The sequence below is a fragment of the Chroicocephalus ridibundus genome, chromosome 8, assembly GCF_963924245.1.
Source record: "Chroicocephalus ridibundus chromosome 8, bChrRid1.1, whole genome shotgun sequence".
NCBI lineage: Eukaryota > Metazoa > Chordata > Aves > Charadriiformes > Laridae > Chroicocephalus > Chroicocephalus ridibundus.
This window is the reverse complement of record NC_086291.1, coordinates 42,421,714-42,441,621: the sequence shown is the minus strand read 5'-3', so window position 1 is coordinate 42,441,621 and position 19,908 is coordinate 42,421,714. Positions and strand designations below refer to the sequence as shown.

Genomic DNA, 19,908 nt, shown 5'->3' with positions numbered 1-19,908 from the left:
GAAGTGCGCCAGCATTTTCAAAATGCCTCAGAATATATGAAGGAAATACACACAAAAAAAAGTTCTACGGGAGGGGGGGGAAGTTCAGTTAGAAACTAAGGTGCTATACTATCAGCAATACATCTCCACTTAGCAAAGCATTTTAAAATATGTTCTTGAAGCAGCCTGATGAGTAGCTATATACAGTGAAAGCTCATGTGTACACGGATGTTGTGCCAGACCAGGTCTAGAAAACAGAAAGGAAAAAAACCTCTTTTCAGTAAAACATTTGAATTAAATAGACCTGGATTAAGATAGTGTTACAGCACTTATTACTTCCTCACATATTATTTAATTCAGGAAAAATTATTGTTTAAAAACAAAAGGGCTGTATAACAAGAACATACTGACATCTGCTGGCATTCTATAAATGCATTCCTCTAAAGCTTACGATATAATGCTCTCAACATTTTTTCTTATCTAATGGGGCTGCAAAAAAAACCTAACATTGTCCATATCTGAATATGACAAATTAAAATAGCATTCTATGCTTCTAAATGTTAAAGTGTACGTGATATCCTGCAGCTAAAAAGTCTACACAAATATACTTCTTTTCCATATTTGATTTCTAAAGTATCACAGGAAATTATTTTTGCCTAATTTGTATTAAAATGCTCAGTGATAGGGCAGACAATTTACATTCAAATAATTACTTCCCTAATTTCTTTGCCAACAAAAGACTAGTATTTCCAATTTACTATCCAACGATATAACTATACCTGTCACTCAGGAAAGGTTCATAATGGTATGTATTGTTTCACAGTAATGGTTAGCAAATTAAAAGAATAGATTTTATTTCTATTAGCACCATCGCAAAAGGATACATGTAAAGACAACACGCTAATCATCTAGCAATCCACATATTGAAAGTGGTACCTAAATACACTCGAGAAGACCCATTACCTCTAAGCATTCAACACAATCAACACAGGCATTTCGATAACCAGAAAATAGTCCGGAAGACAAACAGCTTTCAAATCTACAGCAGGCAAGAGCTGGAAATTCTAGTTAATGCATATAGTTCCTAAAGCAGCTCTAACTTGGCATCACTGTGAATATGGAATATTCTGTAAATCTTCATGCACTTCTAAATTTATTATCTGAAAAGCGTGCAATATATTCATTTAATGCTTGCTGTTGGAATCATAGCTTAACATTTCCTCCCTTGTGTGTGCTATAACACTGAGTTATGGTTGAGAAGTTAAACACAAAATAGGAGGAATTCAGAATTGTAGTTCATAGTGTCAGCAATTCAGATGTGTTGCATATAGATCCTGAGGCATAAATTTAGTATTAGAAATAATGATATAAATCATTAAATATGAACAACTCCCAAGCTGTGCTTAGTAGAAATAATAAATACCTTCCTTAATATTTTCCAAATTTACTGTCAGCTGCAAGGTCAATTCTTTTTTTCAGCTCATTAGCTATATACATTCATAGGTCCTGCACGTGGGTCGGAGCAATTCCAAGCACAAATACAGGCTGGGTGCAGAATGGACTGAGAACAGCCCTGCCAAGAAGGACTTGGGGGTGTTGGTTGATGAAGCAGCTCAACGTGACCCCAGCAACATGTTCTTGCAGCCCAGAAAGCCAACTGCATCCTGGGCTGCATCAAAAGAAGCGTGGCCAGCAGGTCGAGGGGGAGGATTCTCTCACTCTACTCTGCTCTGCTCTGGTGAGACCCCACCTGGAGTACTGCGTCCAGCTTTGGGGCCCCAAACATAAGAAGGACATGGACTTGTTGGAGCAAGTCCAAAGGAGGCCATGCAGATAATCAGAGGGCTGGAGCACCTCTCCTATGAGGACAGGCTGAGAGAGTTGGGGTTGTTCAGCCTGGAGAAGAGAAGGCTCCAGGGAGACCTTATAGCAGCCTTCCAGTACCCAAAGGGGGCCTACAGGAAAGATGGGGAGGGGCTGTTTGTCAGAGAGTGGAGTGACAGGATGACAGGTAACGGTTTTAAACTGAAAGAGGGGATATTTAAATGAGATATTGTGAAGAAATTCTTTACTGTGAGGGCTGTGAGACACTGGAACGGGTTGTCAAGAGCAGTTGTGGATGCCCCATCCCTGGAGGTGTTCAAGGCCAGGTTGGATGGGGCTTTGAGTAACCCATAGCAGGGGGGCTGGAACTAGATGATCCCTAAGGTCCCTTTCAACTCTAACCATTCTATGATCCAATGACACACAGAGAGCCCCAGCAACCAAGCTGTAAGCATTTATGCACCACACACAGCATCTGCACAAGAGCAAGTAATTCATAAGTAATTTCACAAGAACCCAGCTACTCGCATACTCCATAGTAAGCAGTATCCAGTTCACACATTCCACTATCGGAAGAAACACACAGGTCATCTCATGACATCAGTCATGCTTCTGGTGTCTCCAGTCTGTCAGTCTTTCATAGGTGTGCATGCTTCCACAGTCCTAAGATGAGGCATTTCTTACTCCTTCAGCACCGTGCCAGAAAGGACCACCCATACCGAGGCGTCAAGCTGCAATAGTACTGCGTTATAACATTCATTTGAAATTCCCTTTCAATTTCCTCATTTGAGACAGTTTTATTAAATTATTTAAACTTGTTATATATTAAGCATCAGCAGAGCACATTATTAAAAAGAAAAAAAAAAGATAAGAAAAGAAAGGGGAATATGGTCTTACTCTAAAATCCTCCTACTCTTTAAAATGTGATTACAGATTCTTAAAATCCACAGATGACAACAGCCAGCCTTTCAGCAGCGAGAGAAAAAGCACATCCTTTGGAGAGCCCCAAAACCCATCTCTGACTATGGGATCACTGTTTTCCCCCAATCAACCCAGCACGTGCTCCTGCCACAGCCACTGCACAAGTATCAGGCCTAAAAATAAATTAGACCAGCTTTCCTCTTAGTAATACGGAGGACTCAAAGTGCAATGATCCTCAACGGTTCAAGCTCCTCTATGACCTGCTCTGATGTGTACTGGCAAAACTAACAAGGGAGGTAACAAGAGGAGCCCAAATGATACAAGATTAAAAGACACCAACAGTTACCCTTCCCTATTATGATCAATATTATTTCCTACTGATTTAAATTAGAGACGATCTGTAGCTCTTTAGATTTACTTTGGAGACCTTCAAAGACAATGAAACTTGAGATCAAACTACACGGCATTTTAAATAGCAAAATAAACAGCATATTCCAAATGGAGTATGAGGTGTTACTACGACATAAGTCAGAAAGTAATTTTTTATGGCAATGTGGAAGAGGCACTGGCTAAGGACGTGGTTCTTAAAACAAAACAATACTAAGATCTACTAAAGGACAGGTGCAGAGCTTGATTTTAACACATCTGCAGGAATAAAGAAGCCAATTTACTGACTAAATTTAACCTCAACTAATAAAGATGTATTCACTTACACAGCTAAAATAATATTCATTTATAGGGAAAGTATAACCCTGATAGCAAAGCACAGACAACTACAGGTACTGAACAGTTTCATTTTGGCAAACAAAAGTCAGAAATAAGCTGAAAGAAAGAGTTTATCACCTAGCTCACTTGCTCTCAATTTCTACTTTACCTGCATATATTATTTTCTTGTGAATGGTACGATCATGTACCATGAAAGTTCATAAAAAAACTATTCCCAGGACTACAGCAATCATTATTTCAATTTAATTTGTATTTTAATCAACTCTTGAGCAACTTGAAAGATATTCTCACCCGAGAAAAATTTTAAAAATAAATAAATAAAATTTTCCACATCAGAAATTAGTGTCCAATCTTCCTGCTTCTCGTACAACCAGTGACAAATTATTTAATGGCTTCAGCAGGGAATCAAGTTCTACTATTGTAAAATTTACGTTCCACTAGAACATACTTACCTTAGAAATGTGAATCCACATTTTAGTCTAATACTTTCTCACAGTGCAAACATGGAAACAGAAAAAAGTTTATGTTACTTTTAACGTCACAGGAAACTTCCTAGTTTTCCTTTATTTTGCCTGCTTGCAAAGCTTTAACATAGAGAAGTGTTGTATTGACTAGCAGATATTAATAACTGCATCTGTTTTAAGATATGTTTATAAAGCAACACTAAGATTAAGAATTATTTGTGCCCTATTTTATTGTTCTTTTATTCAATAGCACAAAAAACCTCAAACACAATAAAAAAGCCCACACCAAAACCCCACCGCACCAAAATGTCAGGCATGCAATGTTGATTGGACATCAACTGCATAGCACTTCACAGCAGAGATGCCAACAAGATCATCAGAACTGTAACTCTGTAGTCTCCGCTATAAAATAAATTTGCTATTCACTGGTACCTGCATTACCGTTAACTGGTGAGAGACCTGGTTTTTACCTGTGTTGCTGTAACTACTGCCAATTACAGAAAAAGTGGCTAGAGAGCAGCCAAGGAGACAAGAGCGCTCAGCAACTTTCCTCCAAAAGCCACATTACCTAGAATAAGCCTGAAATCCAGCTATGCAGACTTCCTACCACTGCTGCCCCCGTTTGCTGGGCAATAGAGTGAAAACTTCAGCTTCTGGCATCAGAAACACAAGCCAGAGATATCAGACGTTCTGAGGAGGAGACATAACAGATCTGGTACCATATATAACATGTTGGTACTCGGTGTGTGCATGTTTGTGCGTGTGTGTGATTAGATTAACATATGATGTTACTAACATACGCCAATTACACTCATCAGCAATGCACTGATGGACCTTCTAAAAGAAGGGGGTTTGTCAAACTGTCAGTTTATTATCCTTCGTCTTTTATTTCCCACTGTAAAAGTACTGATAAAGTCTGAAAAAAGAACCCCAACAAGTTTCTCTAAGTCAGGCTAACTGGATACAGTGCATACCGCAGTTATTTGCTGGTAGAGGCCTCCCCCTGCAATTTCTGTCATAGGCAAACTGAGAAAAATAAACTATGAAAAAGATCGTGAGCAAATCACGTTCAAAGCATTCTGAATCCTTCTATTCTTAGAACAATAGCTCTTTCACACCTCGGTGTTATTACAATGCCTCATGCAAACCTTCCTTTCCTACCTCTTCACTAAATAGCAGTTTTAGTGGAACTAGACAGCTGCAATACTAGCAAAAATGAAATTGTTAATTGCTACTTTTACCTCAGTAGCTGCAGAACCAACAGAGAAGAACAAATAGGAAAATCAGGACTGGCAAAGTGCCCCGCTCAGGAAACACACATACTACAATGGCTACCATGAGACATCTGCAAAATATATTTTTTTTTGCAATTTTTTCTTTTCAAAGTGGAAATCTACTGGGCACAAATGGAGACCATAACATATGGGTGGTGCTACACTAGTGCTGGTTTTCAGAAGTATGGGAAAACTCTTAAACTGACCAGGGAAGCTTTCATTTCTTCGGATTGCAGTAAGCAAAACTGACATTCACATCCAAAACTGACATGCATCCACAGCAGTACCATAACTGAACTTAGTAAGAGAGCTCTTAGCATAAGAATATAACACGTAAAAGTGCAAAAGAAAAGATTATCTGATTTTTAAAGAGCTAGAACAATACTATGGGCTCCTGTAACAAAAAAGATGGATACCTCTCATTATAAAAAGAGATTTTTATGACTCACTCATGTCTAATTATTTAACGATTTGTTTTCATTTTATTGTACGCTTTTATTATCTTGTCCTGTATCATCTATTATTGCTAAATTCCGTGTTTTGTATCAAGTTTATAAGGAAACTGTATCTTCCTAAAATTGATCATTTTAATTGTCTGTGGTTTAAAATTATTTTAAATCACTTCTTCTCATTAAAGACGGGGTTTTACCCAGTACTCAGAGATGGTATCATCACCCCACCGTCCTTTTCAGCTCTCCCCAAGGGACCCCTAGGGTCCTGCAGATCACTTCCTATCTCAGTAGCAGAAGATTATGGTGATACACCTTTGGATACATTGTAGCAAAAAAGCACTTTCGTATTCAGAATATAACAAAATATTTTGGTTCCTACACAGACAAGTTTGTACATATGAGATTTCAAGCAACCCTCAAGTCCTTTTTAAAATCCACTCCGGTTCTAACAAACATACACACCTTAGAAAGTGGTTCTCTGGCTACAATGAAACAAAACTTTGATTCAAAGGCAAGAACACAGCCAGGAGGACAGGGACAATGGAAACGGGAACACCTCGGGCCACCCACACTAAAAGGGAAACAAGCATTATCACCAAAAATTGATTACCTACTTTGCTGCAGTGAAGCGGCAATTGCTGAAAACAAAACTATGCTCCAGGTGATTAAAGGGGCCAAACTACTTGGCTGCAACATTCTGTCCATTTGAACCAGTATGTCCCAGCAATTACTGACTGACCATGTGCTCATTGGCTATGACAGCTTCCAAAGTGAGGATGAAAGATCCTATGAGCACCAAAGCTGACCGATTTGAAGGCATTTTACAGCAGGAGGAGTAAAAGGTGGCTTCAGTATCAAGGCACACGTGATGTTAGAATAAGGCTCACACAAAGCAAAAGGATCTCTTTGGGTATCACCCCCCAGAGTGCCCTGTGCATCAGGCTACCAGGTAAACCCCTAACCCGCTCCACCCGACAACGGGGCTCCAGGGAGGCTTGTTCCCCCAGTGCCATAAGATCCTTAATAATCAGTTACAGCCAGAGATTCAGTTCTGAATCAAAACAAAAGCAACAGTCTGAAACAGAAACAACAAAACAAAAACGTAAATCAAAACCTCATGGGCAGGTATCAGGGATTGGAAAACAACAGTAACGAAAGAATTTGCTTTCAGGTTGAGGACATCTGCAATGAAGCAAGTCTGCAAAACATGCAATATGGGCACTTTTGGTATCCGGCAAGAGTTCAATACTTGTAATGACCAGGGGAAGCCCAATCGGTCTCCTGTGGAGGCAGCTGCAGACTAACACATTATCATGATGGCAACAGAGAAGAGGTCATCATGAAGTGAAGGAGCCATTTGGAGAGTGTCCTGAATTAAGGAGTGGGAAAAGGGGGTCCAATATCACAGACAGATCAGGAGGACATCTAGATCCATTAATCTTCCCGCTGCGTCACTCTGTGTGGCTCAATTCAACCTGCACTCTGGGACTTCCTTAGCATTTATATTGTTGCAGACTTAAAATGGATATCACCATGTGGTAGATGACATTTTAGGTAGCTCATCTTCAATGTTGGAGGAAAGGACATTTAAGTAACTACTCAAATACACAGTCGACTGTCTGTAGTGGAGTGAGATTTTTTTTTTTTTTTTTTTTTAAATCCTAGAGCTTCACTATAGAGTTTCATTGTAGCAGAAGATAATATTTCATCAAATTATTTCCTGTAACACTGAATCAAAGACAACCACCCAGCAGCATGACTTGAAAATGATGCTTCAGTATCTTTCCCCACCAAAGAAGCAAGACTGTAAGCTCTGGGGTCAAGGAAGGCACAGACTATCCTGCATCCCAAGGCAAAGTGTTACAGAATTACATAAATTTGAAGACAGAAGATTATTCTGAAAACAGTGTTTAGTGCTATATTCTGTTATTTTCATATATGGACTGTTTACGGGATCTTCATTTCCTATCAAATTCCTTATGTGGAATACGTGCATAAAACATATGTGCATAATATTGCATAATCCTTAATTTAGGAAAATTTCTCTCTCCCAAAACTATAAAATGGTAATCCTTTACAACATGTGGTGAAAAAAATCAGACACCTAAGACCTGTTTAACAAAACAACAAATGTAAAAGATAAAAGCAGAAACTCAGGAACTAGCTACCCAGAGGAAGAGTAATGCCTTTTCTTCAGCCAAGCTACTTTTGTGAAAGACAACTCTCTTTATACAATGGACAGTCATATAAAAGATATGTTTTTTGAAGAGAGCAAGACAATTACAGAACATTCTATTTTGAAATCCAGGGCTCTGGATCTGTTTGAGGTTCTCAAAGGCTTAACGCTCATTTTGCTACCGAAACAAGAAACTCCACAACAGACTGTCAGTTTTTGTAAGACAATAATATTACATAAATAACTTTTTTCTGCCTGTGTTTTCTCTTGTGTAAACTACAGATATTTCAAAGATAAAAAAAGCCACAAAACACCCAAAAGAGACTACAGAGCAACCTAGGTTCAAGGAAACCAGCTGCAACTGTATTGGGTTTTCCTCCCAGGGCAGTACATACAAATTTACTTCTGTTTTATCTCATGTGATGATGGCGTTGATTTCGACACAGCAAAACTTCTGTCCTGTTATTTCTAACTCAAGTACAACTGTCCAATATGACTGGATTTTCTTCCACCTGTATAGAGGCCTTCTTCCACCTTCTCTACAACTGCTTTAACTATTAGAATATATGATCTGAAATCGTAGCACTTCCTGACTTAAGCCTTCTCCTAAAATACCTACTCACATTTTCACATACTCACACTTTCAAAACGGTACACATTTAGAGCCAACATTTTATATAACAAGTTTGTATTTCCTGATTATCTCAGGAAAAAAAAAAAATATGTATTTTCAGGATAGCTTCTTATTGTTCTGATCATACAATTTTGCTCACATCTAATACAGAGCCTGAACTCAGAGACAATAAAATCCCTAGAAAACCTTTGGAACCAGCAATCAGACAAGCAGGATCCTATGAGTGTTCTCACCAAGAAAAGTATGTCAGCATGGATTTATACTTCATTAGATTCTAAAAAAATCCAATCGAAAAGTGATTAATAAATGCCCAAAAGAAAGGAAAAGTCTGAATCACAACTAGCATGGTAGCAGACTCAACATGAAGGAACTACAAAACATAGCAGAGAGCTGAGATTCACTAACTCCAGCTCTTGCTACCACTTGTTTAATGATGAGAAGCCCAAAAAATAGCAATTGCTTGAAACATATTCCAGACTGTTTCCTTGTAATTCCCTTTTTTGGGATCACGATCTCTTCTTTTTGTACCCTAAACCTTATTTCTCCATCAGGGGTTGTACACTGGAGGGTTGAAAGCAAGCGTGTTGCAAACTGAGAGAAATCTGTGTATGTTTACAGTGTTTGTAACGCTGGTCACAAACAGCTGCGTCTGGCCCTACAGTCATCATTATGCCATTTATCTTAAAAGTGATTTAGTTTTGCATCTTTGCCCTTTAACACAATCCAAGACTTTCAGCTCAACCTGCTGTAACAATATTCTCTTCCACCTTTCTATCTGAAGTAGAGTGGCAATTATTTTAATGGATATGAGTTTGCTCAGTCGTTTTCACAAAATCTCCCGGAGTTGCTGCAGGCAGGCTCCCGCTGACAGACACTCCCAGTGTGTGGCACAGTGTTTCCCACTCCGGGCACTTACCTTAATTTCAGGGCACTGAATTGCATAGGTAGGTACTAAGGCATGTGTCAATCCAGAACTGTGTATTTCCCTCGTTCCTTTCAGGGTATCTGCTGCAATAACATCTTCCTCTTTAGAAACAGGACTTTAGAACTGCATTCAAAGTTGCAAAATGTTCTGGGTTTTTTAACTGTCTTTGAGCTATCATAGAGCTTTAGATTTGTGTATACGTCTTATGTTAGAGACACTTCCAACAACTTTTAAATTTCTGAAAGACACATACTTGCAAAATACTTAACAGCTTCTTTCCCCTTGGAAAGAGCCAAATAGTTAATACCTTATAATACACCTCAGAAACTATCTTGAATTTCTGAATATTCATTAAAACCTCCACTTACAAATATTCTTACTCCCGGACAGGTTCTCCGCAAAGTACAAAATCCGGAGCAGAAGAGTAGAGACGTTAAACTACACCTACTTGGCAAAAAATAGTATTTCAAAGTATGACAAGCGTATTTTTGGCATTTGATGCTGCTTGATATCTAACTGTAATCTATACTGTAAATCAAACGCAAGCGCTTCCCTGTGCTCTTCAGAATGTTACACGGGCTTCAGTACTGCTGTTACACACCACTCTCAATCCCAAAAAGAGTTCTCCCAGGTCAGGTAAGATTTCCTTTCAGTTTACATTAGTTTTTCAGTGCATTAATTTAACGGACACAGATAAAATTATCTTATTTGCAGTAATTTTTGGCATATTGAATTTTAGCAAAATAATACAGTTATGAAGGAAAAGTATAATAAATACTGATAGCTAACTTCATAAACAGTTTCCTATTTCGCCATAAAAGCATATATTCAGAATAGGTGATAAGAAAACCAGTATCTACTAATAATACGTTGTGTATTCTTGAATATAAAGTTTCAGAGATGTCATTATACTTTCAAGAAGAAGAATTTGCACTACAATAATTATGGGCACTGAAAAAAGTGCAACTAAGCAAAGAATTAAGAACAAAGAGTAACAACAAAAAAATGAGGCTTCTCATCAATGACTTGGGAAAAGAGCCTCGGAGACAGGAGCTTTCTGCTCTCTAGAAATATTACAGCTCAAACTCTGCACAATTAAGTCAACAGAAGTTCTGCCAGAGATGTAAATGATCTCACAGTCAAGACCATAAAGAGTCAGGCAACCTAATATTCTGTTTGCTATTGTTTTAAGCCCTGTCCATTCACTTCTTTCCTAACTCTTCAGTTTTATTCACATGTTACTTTTCTGAAAGCGCAGAGGCATCCCCAGTCTCTCACATGAAATGGGAAGAAGTCAAGATCTAAGAAACCAGTAGAGTTCGTTCCAACAGATGCATAAAATAAACACAGTTAAAAGGAAAACATATTTCAACTACTATGTTTCTCTCAAGCTGTAGTATTATATCTCAATCTTAATTAGGGAAGATTTTCAGACTAACAGACCTTTCACACAACTGTATGATTAACGTAGCCACGTCTTCCATAACTATAAATAGTATTTCTTCTTGTGGCCAGCACTAGGAATTCTGTCTTTACAGTATATAATGCCTATGATTCAATTTAAAAATCAGATAATGTCATTTCAAAGTTACAGCATGATAAATTAGTGATGGTGAATTATTTAACTCAGCCAATGGTCTCTTCTGTCCTGTATTTCCAACCAGCTCAACTTCCCGCACCGCAAGTGAATACCAAACAGCTCTCTGGGTCTTAAACAAAGCTGACCTGTCTGCACAAAGTGAGACCAAGGATTTCCATTAAATCCCTCCTGAAAACTAGGCAAAAACCTGGTAAAGGCAGCATATACGGAGGGCTGGGAAAGAAGAAATAGGTCCCCCAGAAAGCAGTATATAGTACTAGAAGAGAGACTGACAGGGCACACCAGAGGGAGAGACAGTTTGGAGGATAAGACTCTTTAGAAAAGAACTAAGTAAGAGCATATACTAAGAAGAAAAAAATGAGATGAAGGGAAAAATAGCAAAAGCAGGAAGAAAAAGTACACAAACATCCATCAGAGATGACACAGGTACGAGCTGATCTTGCCCTGGGCAGAAAGATTGACTGCACAAGTGGCCGAGCCCCCTTTGGCCTTGCTATTCCATGTTTAACTTCAAAGGGGCTTTGCTTAAGACTGCAGCTTGGAAAGCAAGGAGAAACTTCAAAACCCACCAGTACTGGCAGCCATGGCCTAAGGACATAACATTCCCCCTGCTTTGCAGCAAGCCAGCAGTGCAGGTTAGTAAGGGATTACACCAGCGTCAAGTGTGGCACATCACTGTAATAATTCACAATGCTGCGAACCGGACCTTATAATCCTACACGTGTACTCATATTCTATATCACGTTATGCATCCAAGAATAACAATCGCGCTCTCTTCCTCAACACTTGACTCAGGCCAGTATTTCTGTCATTTAAGGAAACCCTTTCATGAAAACCAGAAAAGCATCTTCATCTTGTCAAGGACACCAAGTACTTCAATTACAAGAACTATAAAAATCATCAATGTACTGTGAACTTTACTCATTACGTTTCTCAGCTATGTATTACTGATACTCAGTTAAGTACTAATAGAAAAAAGAAATATAGTCTTGACACTATAAACACAGGCTTCATTTCAGGAAATGCCAAATACTTTGTCTAATATATTTACAACAAGAAAAAACTGCAAATGAAACTTGGGTAGCCAAGCCATTAAAGCCTACATGAGATAGAGGGAAGATTTGGACTATAATCAGAAATGCTACATAAAAATAGTTTACCAAAAACTCAATAACTCAAAATTGCTCAAGAAAATAAAAATAAATTAAAAGTACCGTAGCTTGAGCTATTTTAAATTGCTACTATAATCCTGATAACTGGAGCATGTGATACCAAATACTTTCCTAAAAACTAAATTATCTGATATGCATTGAAAATTCAAACGCACACACACACCCGCCACTCTTCCCAATATATATTTTGTCAAGCAGCTGCGACTATTTGGTCTCTAAAAAATAATCATTTGAGTAAAAGGAATAATTTAATTTCAGGTTGTAATGGACCACGATCAATCTCTACCACAGAGTGACAAAATCCTGCTTCCATTTTTACAGCCCATACATAGAATTGTTTTCACACTTCTAAATGGCAAATAAAACGTGCAACATCTTTCCTCTCTTAAGTATCATCAAGTCTAGAGTGAGAAGTGAAGCCAGGGACTTGACATTCTTGGGACACCATCTTCTGCGTCTGATGTATTTTATGATCCAATTCGCCTTGAATAAGCTGAATTTTATTTCAAGTGAAAAAACAGCCATCACTAAACCACTCAGGAATCTAACATACCATGCCACATTTGCAATTCAGGGAGTAGATAAACAAAAGCTGCAGATTTGGACAAGATCTTTCACACTTCGCTGATATGAATCACTCCAGAGTCAAACTTCAGACCACATTTGTTTCACCATCTGCGTGAACCACGTTAAGTTGGCAGCACAATCTCCAACAGCCACATTAAAAATTTTGGAACTGCAGAACATGTGCCACTGTCACACTGCAAAACCATGCCTCTGCTCAAGAGCGGCGGTTCCACCTGGAACTGCCTATACATTTAAAACATACGGAGTGCTGCTTCACCTGTAGTGAACACATACATAAGCAACACCAATACTTTTTTTCCTCATGGAAGCAAACAAGGGAAAATGATATGATGAATCGCCTATTAAATAAGTAAATGCTGATGACTTACAGGCAAGTAGTTTCCCAGCAGCTAAAGATCTGCACTCTTTTAAGCAGTAACTCATCTGAAACCCGACTGGCCATTTTTCTTGTTCTTCCATCTATTTTGTGAGCCACCTCCCGTGCCAGCGTTTTCCCCGTAGCACCTTCCCCGATGGTTTTGCGGGAGGAAAGCCGAGCCGGTGCAGTGCCGCTCGGCTCCCCGCTCCGCGCACCTGGGGCACAGCAGCGCACCCTGCCCGGCACCGCCGCACCGGCACCGCCGCTCCAGCCGCGGCACCGCGCCTCTCCCAGAGCCCCCCACGTCCACGGACGCTCCGCGGACGCGCAGCCCTCCGCCCGGGCCGCCCCGGAAACTTTCCGGCCGTGGCGACCGGCGGCGGCGGGAGCGCCTCCTTGCTGGGGGGAGGGCGGGCAGGGGCCCCGCCGCCGCGCACCTGCCGGGATGCCCCGCGCCGAGCTGCCCCGCTGCACCCCGACACCGGCCGCGAAACTCACCATAAAGAGACGAGCGGAGGCGAAGGGTCGCGGCGCCTCTCCCGTCCGGGCAAGTCGCAGCAGGACGCGGCTCCCCGCCGCCGCAGCCCCTTCCCCGCGGGCAGCGCCACCGCCCTCACCGCCGCATGCCGCGCCCCCCGCCGCCGCCCCGCTCCCCCCGGGCTCGCCGCCAACCGGCAGCGGGGCGCCCGGCCCGCCTGCGAGCAGCGGCGAGACCCCGGGGGCCGTCCCCGCCGCGGCTGCGGGTGGAGGAGGCGGGGGCGAGCGGGCGGCTTCCCACTCCGCTCAGCCGCGGCCGGCGGGAGCCCCGCACCGGCCGGACAGGGACCTTCCCGGGGGTGGAGGCGCTGCCTCTCTCCAGCCGGCGCGGAAAGTGGCTCCGGAGCGGTCGGGCGGGCGAGGGTGACCTTCAAGCCCGGCGGGGCGGGTTGGGCTGGGCTGGGGGGAGAGCTGCGGGGGGCCGGTTGCGCCGAGGGAGGCGGCGGCAGCAGCACCCAGCCGCACGGGAGCGGAGGGAGGGAGGCGAAATGGAGCGGGGCGGCGGCGCGGAGCCCCGGCGGCGCCGGGCGGGGGAGCGGGTCTCCCCGGCGGGCGGAAGGCACGCCCGCAACCGGGATTGGCGGCCGCGCGGCGGCGCCCGGGCTCCCCGCGGGGCCCCGGAGGAGCAACCTCCCCCCCGCATCGCCGGCTGCCCGGCACCGAGGACGACCCGTGCTGGGGGGGAAGGCCGGCAGCTCTGCCGAGGCGGAACCTCCCCGCTTCGCCGGCGGCGCGGTCACAACTTTTTGTCCTCGGCGGAGCGGTGGCCCCCGGGGGTTGTCCCGGAGAGCTGTGTGGTTCCCCGGCAGGATCGGGCAGGGGGTGTCGCTGCTGGCTGCGGGGGGCAAACTAATAACAAACACACACACAGAGTGGCACTTGGGAAATTGCTGATTAAAACGATGCCCTTGGCGGTACTCTGACATCTCCGCCTGCTTCCTCCCCTTCCTCTTGCCCAAAGGAAACAGAATCTTACACGAATTCAAACGCTCAGCTAATGAGAGGAGGATCGCTGCATCCCTAAACGCATGAATTACTGTTAAATCAGGCTGACAGCAGCTATTTATGAGAAAGATCGAAAAAAAAAAAGTAAACATCAAGAACTGTCAGAACACTGCCTTGTCCTTTTCAATACATTAGGTACTAATTCTGTAATGATCAAACATTTTTGTGCTGCTCAACCTCCAGTTACAATAAATTAATACCACTGAGACTTAATTCAACATGCAAACTTGTATCAATTACATATGGGTAGTCTGAGGATAAGATAGATGTGCTACCCCCTATGGTTTCGAAGCAGGGAGTTGTTTTAAGTGTATAGCTAGAAAATGAAAACCCGTGATAGAATGTGTGGTAATGAGGAAGCAAACTTTAAATCGTAAGTGTATGATTCCTTAAAAAAAAATTTTACATGAATCATCTCCCTATAAATTCTTTCATCTGTGCAGAAAATAAATGCAGCTGTAACATTCTTAAGTTCAACTGTAGATGACACATATAACACGTATGGAAGTATCTCCAAAGCACACATCTATATTCCAGTGCCTCTGCTTACAGCTTTGGGGCTTGGCCTATTTCTATTGCTGTTTTAAGGCCCAAGGTGTGATCCTGGATCCCCTAAATTGGGAATCTGCTCAGTGGAATTGCTCATGAACATACCTTTACCAAGTCACACCAGCTTAGGGAGCTGGGTCATTTCAATTATTAAGTTCCGAAATTATTATTCCTCATCAAACATGAAGCAGTGTTAAAGTAATGGCTGGAAACCTTTAGCTCCACATTGTTTATATCTGTCAGATCACTGATATTATAAAGTTAGTCAGACATTCATTTTCAGGATCAAAATTTAAATTGCTGTTATTACAACAGATTCTTTCAAAATGTACGTTTTGCTCTGTGACTGAGGTAGGCTGATGCCTATTAATTTCATTTAAAGACCCCCAGGATGGATCTTTAAATCCACCCTGTGGGTTTCCTCTATTTCTTATTTCAGCCTTCCAATTCTAAAATCAAAACAAAAAGGGAATTGGGAGGCTTCTATGTCCAACAAATGTAAACTGGAGGTCAAAACATCATTCTAAGTTCTTAAAACCACTACAAAATGATTTTAGAGTGAGTAACTTTGGTTATTCTTTGCAGTAGAAAATATCTAAACCCGTATTTACTAATCTGAGTGTGACACTAGTAGAAGCTTAGTGAGTATAAATTAAACATGATGCTGTAAAAATTTCTTCAGCTCTTTCTTAATTTCTGTATATGAAAATAATATTCAACATTTTGATTAAATAAGACTGACTACTTTGATAGCTTTGTCATATGGCCAAATATCTCCTACTTTGTCATAGCTTTCACTGAACTGAACTGATAAAAGAAAAAAAAACAGAAAGAGAAACTTTAATGTAAAAAAATTCTGCCCTTTAACGATACAGGACTCTTGCACAGGACCACACGGCCCTAGGCTTATGAAACAGAGCAAGAAAGAAAGGGCCATCTAGTGCCTTCCCAGATGAAGCAGCCTGTAATTCCTTTCTCTTCTCCATATATGGGATTTTCAGGGTGGCACCAAGGATCAGGCTTGCAAAGATTTTTAGGTATCTCAATTTTTTTCAAAATCTGACCTGTAGTCTTTCATTATCCACTAACCCACCTGTGAAATCACTAGCAGTATTTCTCTAGCCAGCTAGCAGCAGTAAGAATGAAGAATTTAAAACTATTTTAAAATAATAAACAGGTGAAGCTCACACAAATATGTGAGCTATACTAAAATCCTTCATTAAAGAACACAGAAAATGTCACAGACTGGAATTAATAGAAAGTTATCTTTCCACAGCTGAGAAGCAAATACTCATTGGAGTATTAAGCACTACTCACAGGATTAAAACTAATTCAACACAGGTGTTTGTTAGCTTCACCTGCCCTCGATTACAGAAACAGGTGGATATTAAATGTCTAGACCAGAGCACCTCTTTTGGAATATCAATACCGACATATTCTCCTTTTGTATAAATACTATCAAAAAGTCTCTCTTGGGATTTTTTTTCATACCTGTTTTCCCTTTGTTCCCTTCACATGAAAGACCTTTGATCTGCAAGTCATATCTTTCTTAAAAGAACTCCATACTCAAAAGTCTGTCGTCGTTATTACATACAGGCTCCCAGCTGAGGTTAAAGTTTTGCTTCGGTAGGTGGCTACAGGAAGAAATAATTGTTGATTAGAAGATACAACAGATAAATTATGGGCAGAGAAGTAAAAGCCAACAGAGGTAGCATGATACTCTTACAGAAAGGAGTGGCAGAGCAGGGAACAGCACCTAAATGTTCTGTTTTCTGTTCCATTAAAATATTTTCTTTCCTAAACAGGATGTATCCACGTGTACTTGCCTGTACATCTCTTAGACAGCATCTGCCTTCAGAAAGGTATTTTGCTGTTTATTTGTCTTGTAATACACAGTACATTTAAGGTATTTGATTAAAAAACGTTAGTGATTCTGCCCTAAAGTCATAATTGCATGAAGCCGCTATTCACAGTAACTTCTGTAGGTAATGTTTACAAAGAAAATACACAAATTTACATATAATTGTCTAGTCATGCACTTAAACAAGTTGTCTTTGGAAGGAGACATTTTCCAATCTAAAGGAAATTATCAATAGCATGAGAACAAAATAAACGGCAGAACAAAATAAAAGCTCTGTTGAAACACATTTTGAACAAATTCCCAGTCAGAGATTAATCCTTAAAATCTTTTAACAAATTTCTTTTCTGAATAAAAGCCTATTTTGAGTTTTCATAAAACTTGAAGTTATTTTCCCTTTCAAGTAAAATGTCTTCAGAGTTTATTTCCAAATTCTTCTTTTCTTTTTTTTTTTTTTCAGATAGTATTGGAAATAAAACTGGTGTGCAATTATTCTAATCAAGAAGCACCTAGGTTCTTATGAAAAACATCAGGTTTTGCACCTTCTGCAAGAAAGCAGCTGGTCAGCGAAAGAAAAACTGTTCTTGTTTTGTTGCCTGCTGAATTCTGGAATAGATGGAACATCTTGCAGTAGAGGACTCACACTGCAGAAGGCAGAGCTTGAGGAGTGCAAGGTGGAGCAGACACATCCTGAAGCTCAAAGGCAGTAAGAAGCCACCAGAAAGGGTGGCTCCTTACCGTGGCTTACACTATGGCTGTGTAAAACTCACTCAAAACTCACTCCACTAACAAAGTACTTGAAGTTTCTAGACTAAAATGGGGTTATTTCAAGAAATTATTCAATGAGCAAAAGTTTCCACAGTTTTACTGAAATATTTTTTTCTTCCTGCCTTTCCTTTCATGTACTGTCTTGATTTTCAGACGCTGCAGTGATGAGGGTTCCTCCAGGTTCCATCTAGGCCACCTTTTTTTGTCTGCTGTCAGCCTGTTTAGGTCTTCAAACTCATTGTGGCCATGCACTCAAGACTTTTACTGACCCTTCTCCCGCACGTTTTTGGAAAACAGGCAATCAGCATCCTTACTTTCAACTACCCAGACAACGCAGCCTTCTCCGTATGACCCCTCTTCAGTGGTATCCGGGCCAATAAGGTAACTGCAAATGTTGCAGGACTAAATTCTGTATGCAGAAATATTTGGGAGGAGCACTGGGAGCAGAAAGTCTGTGATTTGCTTCCGATCATCTCATCAGCACCAGGAGGCAAGAAGATGGTCTTTTTTTTCTCTGTATAACCTCTGGAACAAGATCATCTTTTTCCTCAGCGTGACTTTTGAAAGGCAGGGTTAAGCGGCCGAGAGCATGTTCGGGGAAGTGTTACTCACACAGAGCTTTCCTTAACAGTCTCCCAACACTCCTTGAACTGTACTGCAGCCTGAGAACACCAACCCATGTGCAACATATGGAACCAGATGGGCATGTATGTACCATGAAACATCCTTAGGTTCAGCACCTGGTCTGTAGAGCTGATCTGTTGTTCAATGCTGCAATTCTGTGGGGTAAAACAGATAACTGCAGTAGACAAAAAAAAAAGGTTTAATTGTTTCTTAAAAAAAATAAGATAATAAAATAGATCTATGAAAAATAGAAAATAGATCTAAAGAAAACAGATCTATGGTATGTGGGAGATGAACTGGAGGTAAAGGATGGTTATTTCTTGTTCTGAATTGTTAATAATTTTTCTGAACAGTAGACTAAGTAAGTGCTGCAGATGCTGTAAAAAAAGAAAAAAATCAAGAGAAAAGTGGTAAAAAAATTATTTCAAGTCTTCAAAACAAAAATTTTGTGTATTTGTAACAATACTATAAATAGCACATACATATCTAATGCTTTAAAAATTCATAATTTATTTTCAGCAAAGAACATCTATAACACATCCACAACCGCTGCAAATGTATGCCTTCATTTGAAGGGCTGTTAATTTCATTACCAATGGTAAGTGAACACACAAGCTATTTGCAGTAAAATAGCCATGCTTAAAGTAAAGTAAATCCATTTGTGGTGGCTGACAATCTATTACAAATTTCAGTGCCATAAACACTTCATGAATCATCTTCAAAATAATTAGGCATTGGTATATACTCTGGTAATAGTCCATTGACAGGTAACCCTTCAGACATCACCAGGAAACGTAGCCGTGAATGATTTGTAGAAAGACAGTATCGTCATCCTTGACATTCATGACAAAACAGGGCACAAACTTAACAAAATGGACAAATCAACTTTCACACACAGAACATGAAAAAAGATGTACCATTCTGTACATGTACCGTTCTGATGGTGGCATTTTTTGAGTTTAACCTCAGATCTCTTAAGTGCTTTTTAATTCTTGACAATTTATAGCATCTTGAGCACTTGTTTTCTGGATAGTGTTGAATAAAGACAATGATGCCAGCTTTGGAGTTTTGGTTAGACTGAATTTCTCCTTCACTTGTGCTTTGTAGAGAAAGGATTATTCGCTGTGTATCAAATACTGTAGTCTGAATAGTTTAATGCCTTTGTCTTGATGTCAGCAGAAGGTGTTAAGCTATTATTGCTGTTGTTACCTTTTTGTTCACATAGTTCTAGTTAGGAAAATAATTTTGTGATATTTGATGCAAACTTCTAAGTTACTGTTACATTTAGGTTTCAGATTTCAGTCTCAAAGAATAAAATTAAGTATATCGTCGCACAGATTTAAAATCTACTTCATTAGAAATCTTTAGTTATTTTAGTAGAATCTTTTAGTAGAATGATAATACTTCTATTTTTAATGCCCAAATAGCAGTATCTTCATGTGCTGATATCTAAATATCTATAAATTAGAGACTT

General features: G+C 40.5%; 1 protein-coding gene across 13 annotated transcripts in view; it reads right to left on the bottom strand.

Moving 5' to 3' along the window:
- The window catches only part of RBFOX1 (RNA binding fox-1 homolog 1), a 908,679-nt gene extending 894,933 nt beyond the window's left edge, over nucleotides 1-13,746 (bottom strand). For 3 of the 13 annotated variants that reach the window (XM_063342858.1, XM_063342868.1, XM_063342874.1), the window contains exon 1: nucleotides 13,592-13,744. In XM_063342858.1, the coding sequence (XP_063198928.1) occupies nucleotides 13,592-13,594 (3 nt within the window). In that variant the 5' untranslated portion in view covers nucleotides 13,595-13,744. Of the gene's footprint in view, nucleotides 1-13,103; nucleotides 13,353-13,591 lie in introns of those variants that run through there. The other 10 variants (XM_063342857.1, XM_063342875.1, XM_063342856.1 and 7 more) reach the window with 8 other exon arrangements.
- Between the last annotated feature and the right edge of the window lie 6,162 nt (nucleotides 13,747-19,908).